The 23,453-nt window shown below is 39.0% G+C and overlaps 6 protein-coding genes across 6 annotated transcripts; 3 read left to right on the top strand and 3 right to left on the bottom strand.

The window, feature by feature from the left end:
- Nucleotides 1-1,898: 1,898 nt before the first annotated feature.
- LOC140369235 (complement C1q-like protein 2) lies at nt 1,899-5,789 on the bottom strand. Its single transcript, XM_072456510.1, has 2 exons — nt 4,814-5,789; nt 1,899-2,705 (listed from the first exon to the last, which is right to left on the bottom strand). Exons 1-2 carry the CDS (start codon nt 5,456-5,458, stop codon nt 2,526-2,528), a joined length of 825 nt encoding a protein of 274 aa, XP_072312611.1. The 5' UTR covers nt 5,459-5,789; the 3' UTR covers nt 1,899-2,525.
- A 2,813-nt stretch (nt 5,790-8,602) lies between these two features.
- Nucleotides 8,603-9,699, top strand: LOC140368859 (uncharacterized). The gene is made up of 3 exons (XM_072456004.1): nt 8,603-8,729; nt 8,968-9,081; nt 9,168-9,699. The coding sequence occupies exons 2-3, from the start codon at nt 8,978-8,980 to the stop codon at nt 9,595-9,597; spliced, it is 534 nt and encodes a 177-aa protein (XP_072312105.1). The 5' UTR covers nt 8,603-8,729; nt 8,968-8,977; the 3' UTR covers nt 9,598-9,699.
- A 271-nt stretch (nt 9,700-9,970) lies between these two features.
- On the top strand, nt 9,971-10,909 carry LOC140368860 (DELTA-actitoxin-Afr1e-like). Its single transcript, XM_072456005.1, has 3 exons — nt 9,971-10,115; nt 10,188-10,295; nt 10,365-10,909. The coding sequence occupies exons 2-3, from the start codon at nt 10,192-10,194 to the stop codon at nt 10,816-10,818; spliced, it is 558 nt and encodes a 185-aa protein (XP_072312106.1). The 5' UTR covers nt 9,971-10,115; nt 10,188-10,191; the 3' UTR covers nt 10,819-10,909.
- Nucleotides 10,910-11,784: 875 nt separating this feature from the next.
- Nucleotides 11,785-13,463, bottom strand: LOC140368858 (endonuclease domain-containing 1 protein-like). Its single transcript, XM_072456002.1, has 2 exons — nt 13,117-13,463; nt 11,785-12,458 (listed from the first exon to the last, which is right to left on the bottom strand). The coding sequence occupies exons 1-2, from the start codon at nt 13,390-13,392 to the stop codon at nt 11,835-11,837; spliced, it is 900 nt and encodes a 299-aa protein (XP_072312103.1). The 5' UTR covers nt 13,393-13,463; the 3' UTR covers nt 11,785-11,834.
- Nucleotides 13,464-15,295: 1,832 nt separating this feature from the next.
- Nucleotides 15,296-18,182, top strand: LOC140368939 (UDP-glucuronosyltransferase 2C1-like). The gene is made up of 2 exons (XM_072456108.1): nt 15,296-15,447; nt 16,404-18,182. The coding sequence occupies exons 1-2, from the start codon at nt 15,413-15,415 to the stop codon at nt 18,001-18,003; spliced, it is 1,635 nt and encodes a 544-aa protein (XP_072312209.1). The 5' UTR covers nt 15,296-15,412; the 3' UTR covers nt 18,004-18,182.
- A 348-nt stretch (nt 18,183-18,530) lies between these two features.
- LOC140369516 (uncharacterized) lies at nt 18,531-22,628 on the bottom strand. The gene is made up of 6 exons (XM_072456882.1): nt 22,616-22,628; nt 21,516-21,629; nt 19,984-20,622; nt 19,729-19,880; nt 19,232-19,359; nt 18,531-18,699 (listed from the first exon to the last, which is right to left on the bottom strand). The coding sequence occupies exons 1-6, from the start codon at nt 22,626-22,628 to the stop codon at nt 18,531-18,533; spliced, it is 1,215 nt and encodes a 404-aa protein (XP_072312983.1).
- Between the last annotated feature and the right edge of the window lie 825 nt (nt 22,629-23,453).

Below are 23,453 nucleotides of genomic sequence, written 5' to 3'. Positions count from 1 at the left end.
TAAAATAGCGATCATTTTAACATCTATTAATCCGAAAGTGTGTCTTATGGCTGCAGATGTTTTCTTATGAACTTGGGGAACTCATCTTTGACATTGTGACACGTCTCTGATATGAAGATATGTACCCCCTCCAAGCAACAGGGGGCAGACTGTGTTATATGGTTCCCCAACTGCCCCTCTGGCTGTGCTGACCTCTGTCCAGGCACACAACACAAGATTTAATTGTGTCTGGAGGAAGTGGGCCATCTTAAAGACAAGCTTAAGTTTTGGCCACAGGCTTTTTGGAGCACATTGACTTGTTAAGCACGCAATCCACTGGCAGAAATTTAGGAGTCATTTTTGTTATCAGCTGATATTTGCAGGTAAATGTTGAATTTAATTGGGCTGTTTAATTTCACTAGAGTTAAGGTGATGGCATTCAGTTTAGGGAAGAGGAAGTGGCTTATTTTGTGTGTTTCTTGTTGTATTTAGCAAAATAATCCCTGCTTTGTTGCTTATTATTTTACAGGTATATTGTAAAAAGGTATAATATAGGAAGAACTTATGATCATATTTGTAGGTACTTTAAATTTACAACATACAAGGAATGTGAAAATCAATGGACAACAAATTGGACAAAACAAGCAGAATCTCAGTGAGTCTTTGGATAGAATAAATATCTTAAATTATTTAAAATACATTTGAAAAGTAATTATGTTGGTTGTTTTAAACACTTTGTAATCTATTTAATTTAAAGGTGCACTATGTCATTTTTCTGTTGGATGGTACAGACGCTTGGATGTACTTGCTTTGCTTGGAATGTTCTAGCGTTAAAATGAATGCATGTGAATGAAGTGTTATTTATTTATTTTCTATATATAAAAAATTACCATAATGCATTCTCAATCCTCAGACGTGACCTGTTTCTTGGCCTGTTGGTGTTCTCGGGCTTTTTTCATAGACATAAAGCACTTTAATTTAACTTTCACAACCTGAAAACATATAAAGTACACCCTTACTTTAGGTATATTGAGAGCATGTGAAACAAATTAAACTGTGATACTGTAATTTATATATTGTGTATATCTTAATGAAGTATAATGGACTCAATTGGGTTTTGACCCTTCACTGCAGGGCACCAAAAGCTCATAGCTAGATTGTTGTGAACACCCAGACTCTTGTTGCTTTAAATGTAAATCAATTTAACCCCAGTTTTTCACACGCGTGCGTAACGTTTGTGTGCCTAACTTAGCATTTCGAAAAGAAGACAGCTGAAGGGACTTAGTGGGAAATGTCAAATGGCAAGTCTGTCCAAAGAATTTTCAAATACCAAGCTCTTTAGAAAAATGTATTACTTCTTACACTTGGCCCAGAGCTACTGCCGGTCCATGACACTGGGCTCTGAGTCCAGCGGAGGATAATTTGCCCCAGATAACTTTGCAACATTGATCTTAAGGTTGAGCGTGATACATCCTCACACAACCATCCCTTACCTTTTCCTCCTCTCCACGGCCATTAGAGGGGAGAGCGTGTCTCCTCTTTGATTGTGCAACGCAATTATCACACTTCATTTGGCATTTAACACAGCTGGTATTTGTGCTCTACCTCAGTGATCACCTCAGAGCTGATTGCCTCTTGCTGCGATGGGCTGGCTTCTTTTGGTGCACTAACAACTTTCCTTGAGTTGAGAAAGAAGAGACGTGTAGTATAATTAACAAGCAGAACAATCAGATTACCAAGTTGTTTTACAAGTTATATTTTTTCATTTGGGATCAAACATCCATAGACAAACAGTAAATGTGAACGAGTGGCATGCATGGCTAAATTAAAAAGCAAATAAGCACAGCACATGATTTACTACTCTATAGACAGAGGATGTATATATATATATATATATATATATATATATATATATATATATATAGTTTGACAGTGTTTTTACATTATTTTTGAGAGCTTTATGTAAAATGTATACTCTGACACTGACTTTAATTTGTATGTCAAAACAAAAGTAACACCTTTTCTCCATACATTTGGAATAACAGTCCATAAAGCTGGACTAAACGTTGTCCAAAAAATGCAGCTAATGGCATTGTGTTTATATTAACTGCAACTTGTCAAGTGTGATTACAGAATAGCATGAATAAAAACAGAATTGTGACATTTTAATTGTATATTATGGGCATATTATTCCAACTTAATGGGAAACAGTCTCCATACAATGCTTTGTACGCACTGACATAATGTACAAATAGCATTTTATTTAACTCTATACAGCACATTTACAGACAACGCGGTGGCCACAACTGGTGGTGATTCTCGAAGACTTGAATTTGAAATGACGGTGACGCTTCTGCACGGTCAGACTTGCTACAACGCCCCCTGGCATGACGCAAAGCTGTCACAGTCACTCGTAACATGGCTTAAGTTCATCAAAGAACAGTGTGCGGGCATCATCTATAACCACATATCCTTCCACCTAAAGAAAGAAAGTGGTTTTGAGCAACGTAGTAAGGGAATGTAGTCCGCCTTTTTGAACTTTGACCTCAGTCAGCATAGAGGATGAACCCTGAGAAGGTGCTGTATTTGTTGCTGTTGCCCCCGTGAGCTTTGCCCCCGTCCAGTTTGATGAAGACCTCATCTCCGGCGTCCAGATGAAGGATGACACTGTTGCTGGCGTAGTCATAACTCTGGTCCTGGTCTTGGGCGATGGCACTGGCTCTGACCTGGACAGTGACAAGCAGCACACGCGTAAACACAGATTCAGCATTGTGTTGTATGATGTGAAGTGAGCTACTGATAGGGGTATTTGTAACATGCCCTACACATGTTCTAAGAGCGTACAACAGGCTGTATTTACTGTCTGACTAATTGTAAACCAACCTTGTGATTTGCCATTCAAGCTGCAGACTGCATGTGTAATTAGAGTGTAATGTCAAACTGGCTAGTATTAATCTACATATAGTTGTTAATTTGACTTACAAATAACATGCTGACTGACAATGGGAAAGTCTGTCACTGTAAAGTAAACCAGTTTATAAATAGAAAATGTATCTTGACAGGACTGATATTTTAATTGACATACAATAAGTACTGGTAATATGGAACAGATCACACTTTGGAAACTGATCAATTTGACAGACTTTGGACAAATAAGGATGTTTACCGTACTTTAATGTGCCTTTTTTTGTTGCCTTAATTTGATGTTTATTGTGTGTGGGTTTTTTTCTCCGTTCTCTCTGGTTATGCTTTTTTTGTGTGTTTTTATGTTCTGTTTTATATATTTAAAAACTGGAGGGAAAAACAACAAATCTAAATACATCTATATTTATTATATTTGAGTCATTTCAAGTACTTGTGGTTCTGAAATATGGTGGAAAAAATAAAGATAATTAGATTCCAACTAATACATAAAAAAAATCAAGAATAAAATGTAGGTTGACAATGATAAGATTTAGTAAAAATAATCACATGTCGTTCTAAATAATTTACAGAACAATTAGCCACAACAATTTAAAAAAAGGTGTAAGATAATATATATGCACAATTATGACTGAGCAAATTGTTTCTTGCCTTGTGAATATGTAGTTTTTCTCTGCAGCGAACAAACCCAATGACTCAAGCTAGAGGGTCAGGCTCGATTTAGGGAGAACAGGCATACTACCCCATCCTTTGCTCTTTGAAACTCCTTTTTATATTAATTCCATATTTTCCATGGCGAATCACTAACGCCTATGTGTTTTGACCTGAGAGGATGTCGAGAATGGAGGGACTGACGTGTAATCAGGACTAAAGCGGAGGCTGCAGGGTCTAAGTGGAAAGGTTAGCCGTGAATGACAGCGAGATGATGGACACAAACGCATTGCAGGCTCAATTTGTGCATTGAAATATACAGCATTTTTTAAGATCCATTTAATCAGCAGAACATAGACAACCTCTCGCTAATTATGAAGATGAATATTGTATAAGATATATTGTATACATTTAATCCAATCATTGAAATATGGTTAGACATATTATGACAAAATATTGCATTATTATTCAATTTTTATTATTCAATTATCATTTTTGTTCTTAATTGTGGTCTTGGTAATGGTCCCAGTTTTAAATGCTCATCAACTGTATTCTCGTCTATTTGTTTTGTTATATATTGTCTGGAGATATACTGACAGATAATTGATTTTAAAATAGTTATTGTGGTGTAAATTAAGATGAAATAGATTGCATGTCAAGTCAAAAAAGTTGAAAACTAATGGTGTTTTTGGATATCGTTTGAGTTTTGTGCAGGTGTACAGGTGTTTGCAGGAAAATAACTAGGTCCAGATATACATGGTGGGTTTGATCACTGGCACCACCTGGGGCCTTAAAGACATTACCAAATTACCCATGGAAATGTCCAATATCATAATTCCATATCAAATGTCTGAAGCTGACAGGCCGTGTGATAATGCAGAAGTTTGTTGTATTTCAAAGGGCACCTGCTTTGAACTGGTCACTCCCCCGGGCGCTGTTTTGATGTGTGCAGAGAGGAGATAGCACCTCACTCCTTCCTCTCACTTCGGTGTGGACATCAGTGAACGTGTAATAAGCACAGATACGCACTCTGGCAGATTGCCACTGTGCAATGTCATAATGTGGTTCTGTAACATCTTAACATCACTGTACACATGAATGCAGACTGCACATCCTTCTGCTCCCTGAGCACTTTGATGAGTTCATCTCAGAGCATAATTAACAGTAGTGCTTTCTCCGACAAATTCATTTGTTATATATAAACTAAAATAACAATGGCATGTCATTTTTAAAAGTTTTGAATGGTTTAAAATATACACACCAGACCATTCCTGATCAGGTCAGCCCACATACTGGTGCCGTCTCCTCCTCTCATTAGGACGTTGTAGATGAAAAAGTAGGTGCCAGGGATCTTACAAGTGAACTTGCCCGTTGTCCCTTCGAAGTTGCCCCCAATATTTGTCACCACATCATCAAAGCGTAGGATATCGTAGCCTTCTTGAGGATTTCTTAGTCCAGCATAAAAAGCCACGCGAGGAGTTGTGTTGTAAGTGGTTGTGCTCACACCTTTTCCTCCCAGACCTAGAATGCCTGTTCTCACTATGTCCATGTTATCACCAGGGGGTCCTTGAGGTCCAGGGGGGCCGGGCTCTCCAGGGGGTCCCGGAGGTCCAGGCTTCCCCAGCCTCCCTGGTCTGCCCAGTGAGCCATGGGCACTGAAGGTTGGCAGTGACGCGCTAATGCTGTGGTCTCCCAAATCTTCATCAGGGTCCACCTGTAGGCCTGCAGTTACCGACTCCGTGCCCGCTTGGACCCCCATCCCCGTCGTGCCAGTGCTAGGGTGCGGGTCACAAACCATCCGGCAGGTCCCAAGCATTTCGTAGTGGCTGGCGCTGTTGTCCGACCCCCCTGCGCCCACTGAGCTGACCAGCACCGGGATCAGAACCACCAAAACCAGGATCAGCATGACCCCCACAGCAGCTGCCACCAGGGTCTTCCGCCCGATGCTCAGCCGGGGAAGGGGCTGCGCTGCCAGCCTGGAGCTCTCCGGGGCGGAAATGGTGACTGTGGGGGGAGCAGCACTCGTCCACCGGGTAAAAGCACCACCTCCACAGGGCACTCTGAGCAGGAGGAGCAGGCTGTTGTTCACCCGTAGAGCTGGTGGGAGTGAGTGAGAGACGGGGGAGAAGTAACGCTCAGGGACTGGAGTGAGGGACTGGAGTGAGGGACCAAGTGATCACAAAGAGAGGCAGTTGGAGAGAGGATGATAAGGGTGAGACAGCTGGAGTGTAAAAAAAGAGAAGGAGGAAGAGGAGAGACACATCCAGTGAGTCAGGGCTAAGGAGGGCATTTCCACATGTGAGCAGCCAGCGGAAACAAAAAGAAGAAATCAAATGTGAAATGTACACAATGAGGGCAGATTCACCACATTCACCCGTTTATGATTACAAGTAGGATTATATTAGTACAAATGTGGACCAGTTAGATGAAAATATTGCACGTGTGTATTAAAATGTCAACATGGTATGGACCTATATTTGCTGAGATGTTTTAACACTTTATAATAACTACACTTTTAAGCCTTAATAAAGCATGAGCCAAGACTTAATTAATAAACAAATGGTTTATTCAGAATGAATAAACTAACTATTAACCCCTTAATTAAGTACTTACTAAACTTGAATTATTCTTAATAAACTATTTGTTCATTTGGAATTAAGTCTTTGTTATTGTGGTTATTAGTGTAGTTATTATAAAGTTGTACCTGATGATGCCTTAAAAGCAAAAACTCAAGGACAGAAAGTTTTGGTGCTGATTTTGCTTATGTTGGACAGTTTATGCAAAACTGGAACAAGTCCAGGGATCTGTCAACGGTCAATCCAGCCATAACCTTCATAATATTGGAAAACCTTCATTGTGCATTAAGGTAACTTCCTGTTTATATATATAAAATATATGAACTGGAAGTCATGCTTCATTTGCAATAATTAGAATAAAAGGGGAAGTGTTATGTTTGTGAGCAGGGTTGTCGGACTGAAAAATGAGTAATCTGCATTTTTCTTAAAGAGGAGGGAGAGAATTTAACTCTACTCCCCTGTTTGCAAGGGCTAGAATTGATAGGATGTAAATAGATTTTGCATAAGCAACATGAGTTGTTTTGCTGTATCATAGTAGACTGACAGGAGCATAGTACAGCTTAACAATGGCACAGAACAGTTTCTTTCCCTCTGTCTTCCCCCTTTCTTTTCACTGATGAACACTTCTTCACTTCACTTCACTTTAACCATAATTTAATCACTCACACACATTCAGTATGTAAACTCAACAGTAAATTCGTGTACATATTAAGTACATGTTTTATTTTTTATTGTAATAAATATATTGTTATTTTTTTTTATCTCGTAGTAGATTTAAATTGATTCTCTTTTGAATTATTCATTGTTCATTGTTTTATGTTGCACCGAATCACCAAGACTTATGTTAGTGAATTCTTGTCATTGACAATGGCAATAAACCCTTTCTGATTCTGGTGTAAATGATAAGGCATAAATCACAGTGTAGACCTTTCAATGTGACTGACAATATAATGGATGTTCACAAAAGAGCCATTTGGACCATGAGTTTCTTATAAATATGTTATGACACGTTGCTTTGACTAAGTACTGTACTAATCAGAGTTAGAATAAATCTGAACATAATCAATCTTGTCAGTTCTTTATTTTATTAGACTATAGCCTAATGTATTATCTTAAGAATGGCATGTAAATTTGCTTAGAATTTACACCTAGTTTAACAGATGAGATAAAATATTTCAGTAGTAGGACTAATCTTGATTAAAGTTAAGCAGGGGAAAGTATGTCATACTTACTGTCACGTGATGGGCAGCTTCACAGGTGCAGAGAGGCCACTGGTCACAGTTTGGCTAAACTTGCAAAACATTTTGTTTTGGAGTTTAATATTTGAAACCCACAGTGCCCTCTAGTGTTGGTTTATGAAACGACACAATTTGCTTATTTTTATACAGCAAATATAGAACATGTGTTACTTAGTTTGCAGTTATTCTAGACTTAATAATAACATAAAGGGCCAAGGTTATTATATATATTATAGTTCATTGCTTCAATGGTTTCCAACCTTTTTCACCCACTGACTCTCATTTTACACGTGGATATGTTGACAAGCCCAACATCCTTCTCTAACCTGAGATGCTACTGCCTTGTAATTTTTTTTCTGTCTATTAATTAAGTAACAGAACAGTATAGATTATAAAATACTTTAAAGATGCACTTATCATGCCATCCCTTCATTAAAATTCACACAATCCAGTTTGAACCTCTTTTCTAAAAGTCCTTGGGGACCCCCTGAGAATCTTTGGAGACCCACATTTGGGTCCCAACCCCAAGGTTTGGAATGACTGGTTTAGTTGGTTGAGCCTGTCTGGAAGGTCTGGGCGTCACTGACTCACCTCTGTCGGTTTTTACAAGGTGTGGTTAAAAGCTCCAATTGTACTGGCATTCTCTTACAAAGGTATAAATCTTTGGAGCTTTTCAAATCCTTCAAGCCTTGTGAAGATTTAGAAGCATATATTGTGTTGAATTGCTCACTTTTAAATCTTTAATTCCTTGTGAAGGCATCTTTTAAAGGGCATAAAGTGCATGCAATAAATCTAAATAATAAAATAAATATGAATAAGAGCATTTATGATAAATAGTGTTAAAAAAAACTGGTAAATCACATAAATATGACAGAGTTTGACCTTTCCCGCATTATTTTGAGAAGAAGATTATTTATTTTTCGTTAATTACAAAACTAGTATAACTTGATATTAAAGACACTACTTTTATATTGTGTTGAAAACATTGCATGTTTTTGTTGTGAAATAGAGACTTTTCCTTAGTATCAAAATCGAGATTGAAACTTCAATACTGTGACTAAAAACTAACATCAAATATTATTTATAAAAAACAATTTACATTTACACCAGTAATTGCACAATGCAGACACATAGTTATAAGTACCATAACCAATGCAGTGATTTCTATATTGCTTTTAAATCCCGGTTAGGTGCTTCCATTCGGTTGCATAATACGTCTCTCCTTAAACTCAGAGGTTACGCTCTGATTGGGAGGTGTGCCTGCGCTGGGGAAAGGTGTGTCTTTAAGTTTGTCTCTTCACCAAGCTCAGATCTGTTTTCAGTCCTGTCCCTGCCTCTCTGTGTGTCACCTAAACCAGAGTAAGTGCTCTTCTTTTAGTTAGATATTCGTTACCATTTGGACTTAATAATAATGTAGCTTGAATCTGTTTATTTACTTACTAGAAATTTAAACATGGGCTTAAACACGTGTAGGGTGCATCCTGGTTTTGTCCTGTTAGAGCCCAGTTTAGTCCTGATTTAGACCACGCTCACCTTTATGACATTATGTTTTGATCACTGTTGCTCTTTTTGTTAATTGTGCCTTTGTTATTGTTTTACAGAGCCATCACCATGCCTGAGACTGCAGAAGCTCACTCTGCCCATCTTACCACCAACCGCAACTGCACAGTGGAGATCACTAATGTCAGCTCCGTTTACTGTCTGGTCAACCCCAAGTAAGCCTTTGTTTAATTCTACAAGATTGTGAGACCACTGTTGGTGAAAGCACGTGGCAAGTTACTCCACATCTTTCTTTTCTCAGAGTCTACATGGAAAGCGGCTTTAGCTACAGCCCTCCCCAGCCCACCGTGCGCAGCCAGCACACAGAGGTCTTCTCCTTCACTAAAGACGACAACACTGCATCAGGCGCCGTTGGGGTCTTCACCTACGAGCTTTTCGACATGCACAAACGCCAGACCCACGAGCTCATGGCCATCATGTTCTCTGTGCCTTTTGATTACAACTTCTACAAGAACTGGTTGGGCGTGGGCATCTTCGAAAAATCCAAGCCCTGTGATGAAAAGTTGTACAAGTTCATGTATAATGACAAGGATTTTTCCCACTTTACACGGCATGAAGCCGATGGGTCAGGCATAGTGCACTCCTCCAGTACTGTTGATGTGAGGGCTTGCATGTCCGATCAAGGCCATTCCATCATCAAACTTGAGATCTATGATAAAATGGGCAGATGAGCACATTATTCTTGCACCAAATTGTCATATCATGCATTCAACTTGCATTTATCTGTGGTCTATGTATATTGGTGCTGTAAAAAACAAATAAAAATACAATGAACAGTACTATGTTTTGCCTTGTTTTGTGTTGCAATGATAATTACAGAAAAATAACATAAGGTATTCACGCGAGACATTTAATTATTGCTGCAAAGTTAAGTTTCAACTCATAAGCACCAAAGTGGAAAGGTGCGGCGACACAAAGGAATGAGATCATGTCAAGAAACGCCAGACAAACCGGCTTTTTTTTGAGCCAATGGAAAATATTCTTCTTCTACGTGTCATGTATTTTTCTTACCTTTGTTGACTTTGGTTGCAGAAGGATGGGACAAACGTTTTTAGACAGTGAGTAATCAGGTGGAGGTGGAGTTTTTGGGTGGGACTTTTGCATGCATTCCCCAACAAGTCGACAAGTCAACCTGAGCTGCAGTGCTTCTCAGTCTTCACACCGGTGTAGCAAGCTCGGATCAGAACAGGTAAGATGGAAACATATGAAGGAAATGTTTTGTGTCATTTATGTTGCTGACTTGGTTTGGGCTTTTCAACAGCACAATGTCAGAAAGCGCAGAATCCGTGGCTGCAAACCTGAAAAGTCGTAGAAATGTGACTATTGAAATCAGCAACCTCACCACTAACTATTGCCTGATCAACCCCAAGTAAGTGCACGACTGAAAAAGCAAATTGCAGTTTAAAGAATTGAAAACTAATCCTATTATTGTGTAAAGGGTATATGTGGAAAAAGGCTGTGTTCCTATCCCGCCCCAACCAACCGTGCGCCCTCTCAAAACTGAGGTGTGCAACTTCAGCAAAGACTCTGCCAAAGCCTCTGGTGCGGTGGGAGTCCTGACCTACGACCTTTTCGAGAAGAACCGCAAGGACTTCATCGAGACTGTAGCCATCATGTTTGCCGTCCCGTACGACTACAACTTGTACAAGAACTGGTTTGCCTTGGGTGTCTACAAAAAGGGAAAGGAATGCAACGAGGCCCTGTACAAAGAGATGTACTATGACAAGGAGCCCAAAGGTTTTGTGAGAGAGGAGGCCAATGGCGGTGGTCTCACGTTTGAGGGGGATTGCCTGGACGTCAAGGCCACCATGTCTCCTATGGGCAGGGCTATTATGAAGGTAGAGCTGTGGGACAAACTCTTCAGCCCACCTAGAGGCCAACAACACCACTGAAGGATGTTTGTGAGCAGTGTCATACATGTTTTGTCCCATGTGCATCTGCTATTCACTTTAAAAATGATATAATAAATGTATAAAATAAAAACGTCTTGTGTGATCATTCAAGGTGAGGTGTCATGCAGTCCGTCTAAAGTGCTATCTGCTGTAAGTTACAATATATGGGTTGTATATTTGTAATGTTTTATTTGGGAAATTCTGTCAACAAATTGCCTGTGCAGTGTATATATGATCTAGTAATCCAGTAACTCCAAATAGTAATAATATATATATTTTTTAAATATTATTTTGTTGAGTTTTGTTGTTCCCCAATTTGACTTTTTTTTCTTGTTAAAAAAAAATAAAAAAAAAAATAAGGAAGCTAGTCATTATGAAAAGACCACGCCTTTTTGTATTTTTTTTAATGACTTGACCAGCTATCAGTTACAGAAAGATCAGGCTGCCCTCTGGTGGTGTGATGTCGGTGATACACTTCAGAAATATAATAGTATTACTTAGTCCAGGGGTGTCCAAACTTTTTTCACCAAGGGCCGCATTTTGAAACTTAAACAGGGCAGAGGGCCACAAACAACTTGACAATGTTGAATTTGTTGAATGACAAAGTGAATCATTTGAAATTTTGCATTTGACGTAATTGCGATGAGCCTCCACACCTTTAATTAGACTTGGAACATTAATATTAGGCTGGTATAACATCCATATGCCTGAATTTTCTCAATTTCACAGTAAAAAGTACTACTTTTTGTTGTTTGGGCCGACATTGCAGGAAGCTGGAGGGCCAAAAAAAATTGGTCTGAGGGCCGCATTTGGCCCCCGGGCCCTAGTTGGACATGCCTGACTTAGTCAGTAGTAGTAATTATCAGTATTATTTATGCGACAAAATGATTTAATTGAGTTAAACATAATATTAATTATAGTAACATTAGTGTACATACATTGCATACAAGTTTGGCATTAACAACTGTGCATTGTTTTTTCAGTTCACTATAGTGTTATATGACACATGTAATCTATTAATTACCCTGCCCATTGCACTTGTCATAGAATACACTGACCACTGTATTGAACCTTTGTTTTAAATACATCTCCAGTGTTTCCAGACTCATTTGTCTCACATCATAACCAAAAAACTGCTTCTTTACCGACTTGTTAATCGGCACAATCTCCTCAGTGCTATTTATATCATTACGACCAATTGCTGCATATGTTGGAAAGGCACTTCTCAGATGTTGAGGGAGACTATTGTTGAACTGTGGACAGCAGTAGGAGGACCACAAGTACTCTGGTACAGCCACACGCTTGTTTTTGATCCAATGCTCTTGACTCTGGTATGGTATGATCCCTGTCACTATGTAGGCCTTTCCGATGCAATAAGCTGCTAGAGTTTTGTTGACTGTTTGTTCCAGACTTTCCCAGGGCCCGTCGTTGGACCCGGCCTTTTGAGGGACCACGTTGGTGAGGGTGAAGGTGGAAGAGCGATCCTCGTGGAGCCGGTGGTGTAGGCTGGGGTTCAGGTGGCCGCGGGAGAAGGTGGAGTTGGTGTAGTCTGGATCCACGGCCTGACTCTCCACCACATTCAGGTCTAAGGGGCCCAGAGGGAATGGTGCCATGTTGCCATTGGCTTTGGGGTAAGTCAGCTGTGGATGAAGAGGTGAAATGCACTTCAATTCAATCTATAAGCCTTTAACCAGAGGTGCATACTACTCAGTTACATTTACTTGAGTCACTTTTTTAAGAAATGTAATCTACAAGTTCAAATCAGACTTTGTGCTTTATTTAAAGTGTTGTCTCTCCAATTACATTCATTTCCAATGATGAATCAGATTTCACACCCAGACATAATACATAATGTCTCTTACATGAGTACCCAAAGTAGTTTCCCAATACTTTTTTTATTCTTATGCGAATAATTTCTTCGACCATATACTTCTTGAATAATACTATTTTGTGATAGTAATTTTACTCTTGTGTACAATCCCCCCTCTGCCTTTAACAATTTAAACTTCTAGTTTATACAAGCAAAATGTTTGTTTGTTTTACTTCTGTTCCTATATATTGCCGACTCTTTAAATAGAGGAAGTGAGTTCAGTCATTTTGTACATTTAGAATTGGGATTGGGATTAAACCAAAGAAAATATAAAAAGATTGTGAATTAATTTCTACTTTTTACTAATGTATTACTAATGTTCTGTGTAAGTGTGATTTACAACAACAGTTGCCTCAATGGGCCAGAATTGTTGATTTCATTAACAGAAAGCTAAAATAGTTTCCTATATCCTGTCTGACAGCTCTTACCTGTGGCTCATACTTCCAGGATGCCGCGGGCCTCTTCCCCGATGGGACACCGAACACATAAGCAGAGAACCAGGGTGACCTCCTCGGACGGCTGTAAAGTGAGGCAAAGTGATACTGGTTGTTGTATCTCTGACAGATTGGAGTCCCGGTCAGACCTTTAGGTGGCCAGGATCTGTAGAAAAACTGCAGGCAAGGGGTAAAATCACCCACATCACCTCCACCGACGATCAGTTTGGTTGAGAAATATATGGCTAAAAAAGGCCAGGTATAAGCCATGATGACAGTCTGTAGTTCTGTGTTGAAGTGAAACAACACAGGCCGTAGTCAGCTTGAAATGTGGCGAGTACTTCCTGTTACTGTAGCACATTGTGGTAGCAGAAGTGTCAATTATGCACTACGCAAGACATTTCACATTTGCTTTCCTTTCTCAATGCATAAGTAACCTATTCTTGGGTAATACTCTTGTGCTTATCAGAGTGTGGTGGGTGGAGAAGTAGTGAATGAGTTAGTAAAAATATAGTTGCCCAAAAATATTCAAGTACTTTCAGGGGGGAAATAGTACATTAGATAAAAAAAAAAAATTGAACATCATAACATTGAAATAGTAGAAAAAGCTTCAGTTGTAGTCATCTGGACTCAGTTTGAAAAAAATAGACGTTTCGACTCTCATCCAAGAGTCATTGTCAATAACAGAATTTAGGTCGAGAACTCCGATATTAATACTGTTCTGTGGTAAGACCCGCCCATTGGGAGGAGCCTTCCTGAAGTAGAAAGAGTTGTTTGTTTCAACAGAAACTCCCCCTTGTATCTACCGAGCTAGCCTATTCAGAATCTTAATGGGCTATTAGAAACCTCTTTGTCTTTGTGAGACCCTGGCACAACCACCCTGAGTACCTGATTAGCATCTGAATGTCCTCTACCTTTCCAGGGGTTCAGAATCCCATTATAAATAACAGGAAGATGAAACCTAAGCCCTCCATTTCTGTTTAAAGAAGGTCTTTCTTTTTTAACAAAAATAGCTTCCTTGACTCCTCTTTCAAACCATCTTTTCTCCCTGCTTAAAACCTTCACCTCACCGTCTTCAAACGAGTGATTAGAGGCTTCAAGATGGAGATGCACGGCGCTCTGAGGTCCTGAACTCATCAGCTTATCAGCACAGAAGAAATACTAGTTCAGGACCTCAGAGTGCCGTGCATCTCCACCTTGAAGCCTCTAATCACTCGTTTGAAGACGGTGAGGTGAAGGTTTTAAGCAGGGAGAAAAGATGGTTTGAAAGAGGAGTCAAGGAAGCTATTTTTGTTAAAAAAGAAAGACCTTCTTTAAACAGAAATGGAGGGCTTAGGTTTCATCTTCCTGTTATTTATAATGGGATTCTGAACCCCTGGAAAAGTAAAGGACATTCAGATGCTAATCAGGTCCTCAGGGTGGTCGAGCCAGGGTCTCACAAAGACAAAGAGGTTTCTAATAGCCCATTAAGATTCTGAATAGGCTAGCTCGGTAGATACAAGGGGGAGTTTCTGTTGAAACAAACAACTCTTTCTACTTCAGGAAGGCTCCTCCCAATGGGCGGGTCTTACCACAGAACAGTGTTAATATCGGAGTTCTCGACCTAAATTCTGTTATTGACAATGACTCTTGGATGAGAGTCGAAACATCTATTTTTTTCAAACTGAGTCCAGATGACTACAACTGAAGCTTTTTCTACTATGGAACACGCCTGGACGAATGAGGGATTACACCGACATCATAACATTGAGTTATAGTAAAGATTATTTATTAATGACAGTTTCCCAAAGGGCTATATAGGCACTAGAAAAGGGCAATTTGGTGAAAAATAAGATCAATCATTCCAATAAAAGATTTGTTTGGACAGAGTGGTACACAAACCCTTATGTTGCAATGAAATAATGTCCTGCAGAAGAATGAATAGGGTTGAATACATAAATTGACACCATCATTTCCTGCACATGAAGCTGAATTTTGTTTTAAAGTAATAAAAAACAGAATCTGAATTAGACAGCTGGTTTTAATCTGTTTTACTTGAAGGGGGGAGTTCATGCTAATTAGCCCATTTTGGTAAGTTTGTGTTAAGAGTGTTAAATAGTGCAATAACTTTCCTGTTTCTGGGAATGACCATGGAAGAGGGCGGACTTTCACAAAGTTCTTTGTTTGAGCTCCCCTGGGATCACCCCTTCTTTTCCTCTCCAGTTTCAGTCTTATACAACTATAGCAGGGAGTTTGGAGTTTGGACCCCTTTTACAAACTCAGTGCTGGTATTCATTTTCACAAGAAAGGAATGCGCCATTTCTCCCGCATTACAGGAAAACAAAGGTAAAAGTTATGTTGTGCATGTTTTATTGCTTCCTTTCCTCATATTTGGTTGTGGCAAAAGGGCTAAGTGATACATTCCAGTGGGAAAGTGCAGTTTAAGACTTTTCTGTACCGTTACAAGGGATTAGCTTGTCAGTACCTTCCTAATGCAAACTACTCGCACTTACAATGGCAATTCTTATGTGAACTATAACAATAAACAATGCAACATACAAAGTACACATAGCTTTTAGGTCTTTGTTTCACATTGAGGGTGAGGATTGTCTCCTCAATGGGGTAAAGTAAGGACACGCTAAAGCAACTGAGAGGACAGAGAAAACAACTTATGGCACAAATGATATATTGCGAAAACAAAGGCTCTGAGGTAGAGGGGAGATTTGACTTCTGTGGGGATTTTTGGAACCTTTCATTGCATGCGTTGTATCAACATTGGAAGTGTGAATTGCTGTCTTGTGACTCCATTGAAGTCTCTAGCTGCACACTATTTAGTTTACTCATAAGATTGTAAAATTGTACTGTAAAAGATTGTGAAAGTGTGAAAATCGATATGGCTGACTGTTAATATTCGAAAATGCAGATCTTGTTTGTGTTTATTTTTAAAAGTGTTAATCTGTTATGGTCATCAATCATATTGCTCCAAAAGGAGATCTAGTCTGTGCCATGTACAAGTTATGCATGAGAAGAACTAATAGGTGTATACTGTTGGCCAATCTAGAATCGGCTCCAAAGTAAGGTACGATTAATAGCAAAATACACGGTACAGTTTGTTGAGTTTGTTGTATGACTTTTCTTATCAGTCAAATCAGAGGCACCAAAAGGTGATCATATGTTATGTCTGAAGCTGTCAAATGTTTGAAAAAAAACAAAAAAAAGTCACACGCAAAAAACACGTTAATCGATGCAAAGCTGTATTCAACTTGAAAATATATATATATATTTGTTCTTTTTTTCCACAGTGGATCAATGGACGTCACCTCGCACTTTTCCCTTCTCTTGTTGGCCTTCCTCTCCTTCCTGACAACAGCCTGGTCTGGAAAGGTCCTGGTTTTCCCGGTGGATGGCAGTCACTGGGTCAACATGAACCTAATGATCCAAGGTCTCCATGCCAGAGGTCACGAGGTCACTGTGGTCCGCACTGCCTCCTCCTGGTACGTCAAGGAAACTGCGCCACATTACACCTCGCTCACCATTACCTTACCCGAGGCCATCTGCATAGAGAAAGAAGACTTTTTTGTGTCTTTTCTGGTGAAGATGTTGGCCATCAAGAAAGATGGAGGTTCCCCTATGGCTTTTATGTCTTTCTATTGGGAAATGCTTGGAGCCTTATCCAAAATTCACCAGCAGGCAAGCATGTTAGGGGTGCAAATGCTTGAGAATAAAACTCTGATGCAAAAACTTCGAGACACAAAATATGACGTTGTTTTGATTGACCCTGGACTTCCTGTTGGTGTCCTTATAGCACATGAACTTGGTCTTCCTACTGTTTTTAATGTGCGCTGGATCACCAGTGGAGAAGGCCATTTTGTTGTGGCCCCGTCACCAACGTCGTACGTGCCAACTTCTGGAGTGGCTTTACCAGACAAGATGACATTTTGGCAAAGACTCCAAAACACTTTTCATTACGGCTTGAATACATGTATTGACAAGTTCATAGTGTGTCCGGTCTATGATAGATTAGTTGAGAAATACTTTGGATCTAGTGTCAGCTTTTACCATATGTTACAAGCAGCAGACATTTGGTTAATGCGAGTTGATTTTGTGTTTGAATTCCCAAGACCCACTATGCCCAATATTGTTTACATTGGCGGGTTCCAATGCAAAACGTCTTCACCTTTACCACCTGAACTTGAAGATTTTGTTCAAAGTTCTGGTGATCATGGCTTCATCCTGATGAGTCTAGGTACACTTGTCAAAGGTTTACCCAAAGACATAACTTCCAAAATTGCTGCTGCATTTGCTCAACTCCCACAAAAGGTCATTTGGAGACATGTAGGTGAAAAGCCAGAACATTTAGGCAACAATACGCTACTGTTGAAATGGTTGCCTCAAAATGACCTCCTGGGACACCCAAAGATCAAAGCATTTATAGCCCATGGGGGTACCAATGGAATTTATGAGTCTGTACACCACGGTGTCCCTGTTGTGGGTGTACCTCTCCTGTTTGACCAACCAGAAAATGTTTTGAGATTAGAAGTGCGAGGAGCAGCTAAAGTTTTGGATGTAACCCAAATAACTACAGAAAGCTTTCTAGACACAGTTAGAGAGGTGGTCAATAATCCTTTTTACAGAGACAACATGAAAAGATTGTCCTCTCTCCATCGAGATAAGCCCATGCGCCCGCTCGACACTGCCCTCTTCTGGATAGAGTTTGTCATGAGGCACAAAGGGGCGGCACACCTGCGCACAGAGTCCTATAAGATGTCATGGTATTCCTACTACTCTGTGGATGTTGTGAGCTTTTTAATAGGAGTGGTTTTATTGGTGACAGTAATCTTTTGTGCATTTGTTCGTTGTCTCTGCTGCAGAATCAGAAAAAGAAAACCAAAGCAAGAGTAATTTATGACAAATGTATTGTGTCAAAGTCTGTGACTGAAACAATCAACACAGGAAAAAGAAAAAGAAAAAGATTCCATCTAGTATTTTGTTTACCTGCTATACAGGTTTCTGATGTGTCTCAGGATGTCTGCTATTACATACATGAAGATGTGAAATAAAGATACCATTTTTATTTTAAATGTGCTCTGTGTGTTTATTTCATATTCATATTTAGTTTGGCCCCAGTCAGTTCTTAGATGATATGTGTAAATGAAATCTTGAGTATGCTATAGCCTGAAATGGTGAAAATAAATGTGTGTTCATGCATTGCAAAATTTAAAATGAACATAAATTGGCATTATTACGACTTTATTGAAGTAGTACTATGGCTACAAATGCACTTTAAGACATTATACATTTGCACATATTTTGTTTCAACAACTCAACAACAACAACAACAAGAAACAAAACCTCACCAATGTGGTCATTTTGAAACACAATATCGAAAAAGTACAGTCATACAAAAAATAATTCACAGTAATTTGTTTCTATATATTCATTTCACAAATCCATCTGTATGCAATCTTGCAGGATCCGTCCATCCAGGCCTGCAGCACGTCCTCACTGGTGTCCATGTGTCCACAGTCCTCTCCCTCAGGGTCCTCAGATCTCCAGTCGTCTGGTTCAGTCCCCACTCCAGGTCTGGCCAGCCAATATCTGGGCAAGAAATAAAAATGTTATTACTGTGGTACGAGTAACAAAGGTGGACCACAATCTCCTTCTGTAGTTTGCTTGATTCAGAAGGTTTTCAGGTCAAAGGTTTTCTCTCCTTTGGGTTAATCAGGTCAAGATTAATATAAACAATATAATCGGGAGAACTAAAAATGGTTGTGACAATTTTAGAAGCAAGATAAATCATTTCAATTCAACCTACAGTCCAAAATTAAACCTATTTTTTTCCCCTTAATTTAATTTAGCTTTTTTATTTCGAAAGTTTGGTTTTATTTAGATGATCTTGACTTATACTAAAGAAATTGTAATGCATTAGTATTTCACTGTGGTTTGGTCATGGTGTCAGTAATCGGGAATAATGTTTTAATCTTGCTGTTTCTTCTCACAAAAACACTAAAATGTGATATGGTGACATCCCTAGTCCATACTGTACGTTTAGGGCAATGGCACTTAAATTACACATCTTATAATTCTTATTTTTTCTCACATCTTATAATTCTTATTTTTTCTCACTTACTGTGGACTTGATGTTACTTGTTGTCCATCAACCCATCGCCAGTCTCCTTCGTGCTGGATGTCTGACATACCGAGCCACAGGCGAGTGTTGGTCTGGTCCGTCTTGTGACTGGTCTCATGGGTAAAATTCTGGATAGAATAAAAGAGATTAATAAATCAAAAATTGCCCGAAACCTTAAGAGACAGGTTGACACTCCAAATACAGTGGCGTTCAAGTCGACGAGCTACTGTAAGTTGTTCTTTGGCACCATCTGATGGTGAAACAGCACGTTGCCATTTCATTATATGTGATATTTAGTTCAAGTTATGTATGCAGAAAACATAAAGCAGGACTAAGTAACATTTTCACCATATTAAATGTCTTTGCATGTCCCTGTGATGGTTGAATATGTATTTTTTGTAACATTTGCCGACATCAACTCGAAGACAACTCTCCTGACTCTTTTTTTTACATTTGGCAGATAAAAAAGAGTGACTTAGTTCTGCTTTAAACCGTACCTGCTCTTCTTCAGTGTTGATAATGATCAGATCAGCGCTGTGAGTCTGACACCAGACCCGACTGGAGCTCCACGAAAGAGACCGAGAGGAAAAGTAGTAGCACTTTGATTGGAACAAGCTCCAGCCGTCAGCACACTTCTTACACACACGCTCTGTGACAAAAGAAATACAATTAACCCCTTTTTAATATAACATGATCATTTAATGCTTTTGTAAATCATCTTTTACGGTAACATTTTCATTTCACAACGTTACCTTGTGTGTTCTGGTTAACCACAGGGCAGTAACGGTCCAGAAAGTGATAAGCCTCTTCCACAGACTGTAGTTTAGCCTCAATTTTCTTTTGTTCCTCTTTATATTGATCTACATCAGCTCTTTGCTTTTCTAATAAAGAAGTTAGGTGATGGTTTTGCTCTCTCGTCTCTCCCAATATCCCCTGAATCTTTTCCCTTGCTTTGATTTCCTCTTCTTGTAATACTTGTTTGAGTTTGTTAGTCTCTTCCAGCTTTTGTTTACCCAGTTGCAACTCACTGTTGGAAGTTGACAGATCTGCTATGGTTCTGGACATATTCACCAGTGTTTCTTCTTGTTCTACACTACGCTGAACCGCCTTTCTATATTCGTCCGTGAGATGTGCATTTGTCCAGGTTAAATTGTCAATCTTCTCCATCAGTTTGGCACGTTCCCCTGTTGTGGCAAGATCCAGGGAAATAAACTTAACCAAGGTCTTGTTAAGAAGTCCGTACTGTTCCTCCAGCTCGACACTGCGGTTCATCAACATTTGATTCTCTATTTTCAAGTCACTGTTGATTGCAGTAACTGAAATGTTGTTTTCAGTGATGTTCTGGGAGTCAAACAGGGGGAAATTCCATTTGGATATGCTGCTGAGCTGATCTAAAAATATTAAGAAAGCAAGAAACAAGTTTAACATATCTTGATGGCAGAATTATTGAGTTGTGTAGCAGTTTTTTTGTATTACTTTGCAATAACAATTGGCAATAGACATGTATTTTACTTTTACTACAAATGCAATAGCACATCTCTATTATTTAAATGAATATAACTATATTATTTGAAGGACATTTAAGGCTCTCTTCATCTTCCCAAGACCCACTTTTAGGCCAGGACTTATCCATTTGGGAACTACTTTGACATGTGATATTGTATTGTTGACACAAAAACTGGAACTAATGGAAGTTCCTCTTGATTTCAAGTTTTAAATGGGCGACCTTTAACCTAGATGTGTGTGCTTTTATTGTATAAGAGTAGGTTATACGTAAACTCACTCACATATGCATTTTTAAATTGTCTTGAGTTTACTTGAGTAACGTTTTAAAGAAATTACAAGTCTCAGAATCATTTTCATACCCCACACTTTTTCTTCTTGAGTATTATTTGGTTTGAAGTAACAGTACTCTTACTTGGGTAAAGGTTTGGGTAACTCTTCTCACTGTGAGTAAGTCTACAAGTGACAAAAGGTTTAGGTTGATAATATACATTAAACATTCGTGTTTCTTGCTACGCTCCTTCCAATATGGTTTAGTTTTCTCATTTTTCTTGTCTATATCCTATTACAGATTTTGTGCATTCTTTAAGGCTCTTCAAATTACACCAATTTCAAATAAAAAAAATCTGAGGACACGTTTTAAATTAGTGACTTATTTACTCACTTTTTTCTTTAATCATTACTTTGTAGTTAATAGTATTTTGAAGTGACATTACTCTTACTTTAGGACATTCACCTCTGGTTAAAATGTGCAATGTAGGGTTTGTGAATGTTGACTTACACATGGCTAAGAGTATGATGCCTGTCACAATCAGCAGAAAGCACAGGACTGAGAGGACAGTCATGGGACACGTGTGGTGACAGAGCTGAGGTTTGGGAGGACGGCACTCTGAGGCTGCACAAACACGAGGAGGACATAGAGTTATACCTTGACCAATGATACATATTAATAGATTGTACTTGCTATAAGCCTTGTTTAGCATATTAAACGTTTGATTTCATGAAAACAAATACGGGCCTTGACTCACTCTGGTCTTCTTGCTTTTTCTTTTCGCTCAAGGGAATCGTTGGGGTGCTATTGATTGATGTTGCTGGTAATGGATACCAGTGGGTAAACCAGAGTAACATTTTTTTCTGTAAACACATTCCACAGAATTATTGCAGATGACTTGGCTGTGCAGAATAGATGATATTCCTGAAACAAAATTTTAGACCGAGATAAAATAACAGGCACGCTCATGCAAACCTTTACATACAAACTGAGCCTTAAGGACGTGAAAACCCTTTGATAACGTGTAACTATGGTTTCCTGTTATGCATCAGCCAAACCGCAGCGTGAACTAAAAACTTGAGCATTCTCCAAAAGACAAATAATAAATTATAAGATGAAAAGTCAAAGATGCAAAGGAGTCTGGTGCACAAACCGATTTGTGTGTAGTTTACCTTGGGTTTGGTGTCTCGAAAAGAATATAATCCCGGAGTTTATTTGATATTTTAAAGGTTCCTGTAATACGACGTGAAGGACTGGTGAAGGTTTAGTCTTTTGGGCCCTTTATGGCCTACCTTACTCCACTGATTTGCATTCAATGTTAATGAGATGCCCTGTTCATCTGACCTTATCTCACAACAGACAAAAGCGGCCGATACTGGCATTCTTTGTGTATCTCCACAAACACACTTTAGTTAAATATTCAACGGGATCACAGTATGCAGAACTGTTTTGTCGAGTTTAAAGCTGTTTCCTTTGACTTGGATCTTTAGATGACTTTACTCTGTTGAAATGTGTTAATGGATACAGTCTTCGTGCCACAGAAATGATGTCTGTCGTGGACTATAAAGGATGCTATGAATTGGACATATTTGAGTATGAAGTTTGCTTACCTGGCAGTTGCATTTTGTTTCTAGGCTAATGTACCATCAGTTAGTCTGATCTAACAACTTGTAGTGCAAAAAAATATATTATTATACCATACTGGTTAAACAATAAAGCAATATTTTCAACAGTCATGTGACAGGATGGAGTAGCCTGCCTGATTGTCACATGCAAAACAGGAAGTACCTTTTTAAACCTGTATCCCATCCCTTGCTCTTACAAACCCTTTGGCACATTGTTAATAGTGACAAGCATTGGTTTGCAGGTGTATGTACAGCTTTAGAACAGCTTTTTACTGACAATGAAGTGAAACCGGGGTGGACCACCCAGGCGCAGCCAATCAGAGTGCTGCTTTCAGCTCTTACTTCCAGCTTTACAAGACATAAAATACTTTTATTATTAGCTGCAGACAGAGCACATGAGTCTCATTTTGTTACTGCTTTTACAATAACATCTACAAACTTACAAAATGAATAGTTGGGTACACCAGATTTAAGAATGCATTGTACTTGGGGCTTCAAGTGATACAAGAATGCAAAAAAAAATTTAAAAACTCTTTCTGGAACAAACTGAGCTCAGTTTTTGCACAATGCCTCAAATGCAGAAGACTATTGTGTGAAAAGGAAACACTCAATAATAACCATTATCTCTTCCTCTAACTCTTCATCTTGATTTAAATCATTTTCTGTCTCACTAACCTTTCTTTGTTGGTTGTGTATTGACAGTGCATACAATGATGTGCTACTGGTAATCATCCGTTCTTATCATCACACAGGGCGATTGTGAGAGTGGTATTTGCTCTAACCAGAGCTGCTTCGTCTCTGAGAGAATTCACACCTCTAGTTG

Source organism: Eucyclogobius newberryi, unplaced genomic scaffold, assembly GCF_026437365.1.
Source record: "Eucyclogobius newberryi isolate DKJ021-1_F unplaced genomic scaffold, fEucNew1.0.hap1 SCAF_20, whole genome shotgun sequence".
Classification (NCBI taxonomy): domain Eukaryota; kingdom Metazoa; phylum Chordata; class Actinopteri; order Gobiiformes; family Gobiidae; genus Eucyclogobius; species Eucyclogobius newberryi.
Note: the sequence above shows the minus strand (reverse complement) of the source record. Positions and strands in the feature narration are given on the sequence as shown.

What these genes read in the sequence shown, in the direction of transcription:
- LOC140369235 (XM_072456510.1), bottom strand. Translation starts at nt 5,458, where the DNA reads ATGCTGATCCTGGTTTTGGTGGTTCTGATCCCGGTGCTGGTCAGCTCA. An exon ending in ACCTGATCAGGAATGGTCTG is followed by an intron (nt 2,706 to 4,813) that starts GTGTGTATATTT and finishes GTCACTGTCCAG; the next exon opens with GTCAGAGCCAGTGCCATCGC.
- LOC140368859 (XM_072456004.1), top strand. Translation starts at nt 8,978, where the DNA reads ATGCCTGAGACTGCAGAAGCTCACTCTGCCCATCTTACCACCAACCGC. An exon ending in TACTGTCTGGTCAACCCCAA is followed by an intron (nt 9,082 to 9,167) that starts GTAAGCCTTTGT and finishes TTCTTTTCTCAG; the next exon opens with AGTCTACATGGAAAGCGGCT.
- LOC140368860 (XM_072456005.1), top strand. Translation starts at nt 10,192, where the DNA reads ATGTCAGAAAGCGCAGAATCCGTGGCTGCAAACCTGAAAAGTCGTAGA. An exon ending in TATTGCCTGATCAACCCCAA is followed by an intron (nt 10,296 to 10,364) that starts GTAAGTGCACGA and finishes TATTGTGTAAAG; the next exon opens with GGTATATGTGGAAAAAGGCT.
- LOC140368858 (XM_072456002.1), bottom strand. Translation starts at nt 13,392, where the DNA reads ATGGCTTATACCTGGCCTTTTTTAGCCATATATTTCTCAACCAAACTG. An exon ending in CCTGGAAGTATGAGCCACAG is followed by an intron (nt 12,459 to 13,116) that starts GTAAGAGCTGTC and finishes CTTCATCCACAG; the next exon opens with CTGACTTACCCCAAAGCCAA.
- LOC140368939 (XM_072456108.1), top strand. Translation starts at nt 15,413, where the DNA reads ATGCGCCATTTCTCCCGCATTACAGGAAAACAAAG. An exon ending in CGCATTACAGGAAAACAAAG is followed by an intron (nt 15,448 to 16,403) that starts GTAAAAGTTATG and finishes TTTTTTCCACAG; the next exon opens with TGGATCAATGGACGTCACCT.
- LOC140369516 (XM_072456882.1), bottom strand. An exon ending in CATCATACTCTTAGCCATGT is followed by an intron (nt 20,623 to 21,515) that starts GTAAGTCAACAT and finishes TAATATTTTTAG; the next exon opens with ATCAGCTCAGCAGCATATCC. An exon ending in CAAGTAACATCAAGTCCACA is followed by an intron (nt 18,700 to 19,231) that starts GTAAGTGAGAAA and finishes TTTCTTGCCCAG; the next exon opens with ATATTGGCTGGCCAGACCTG.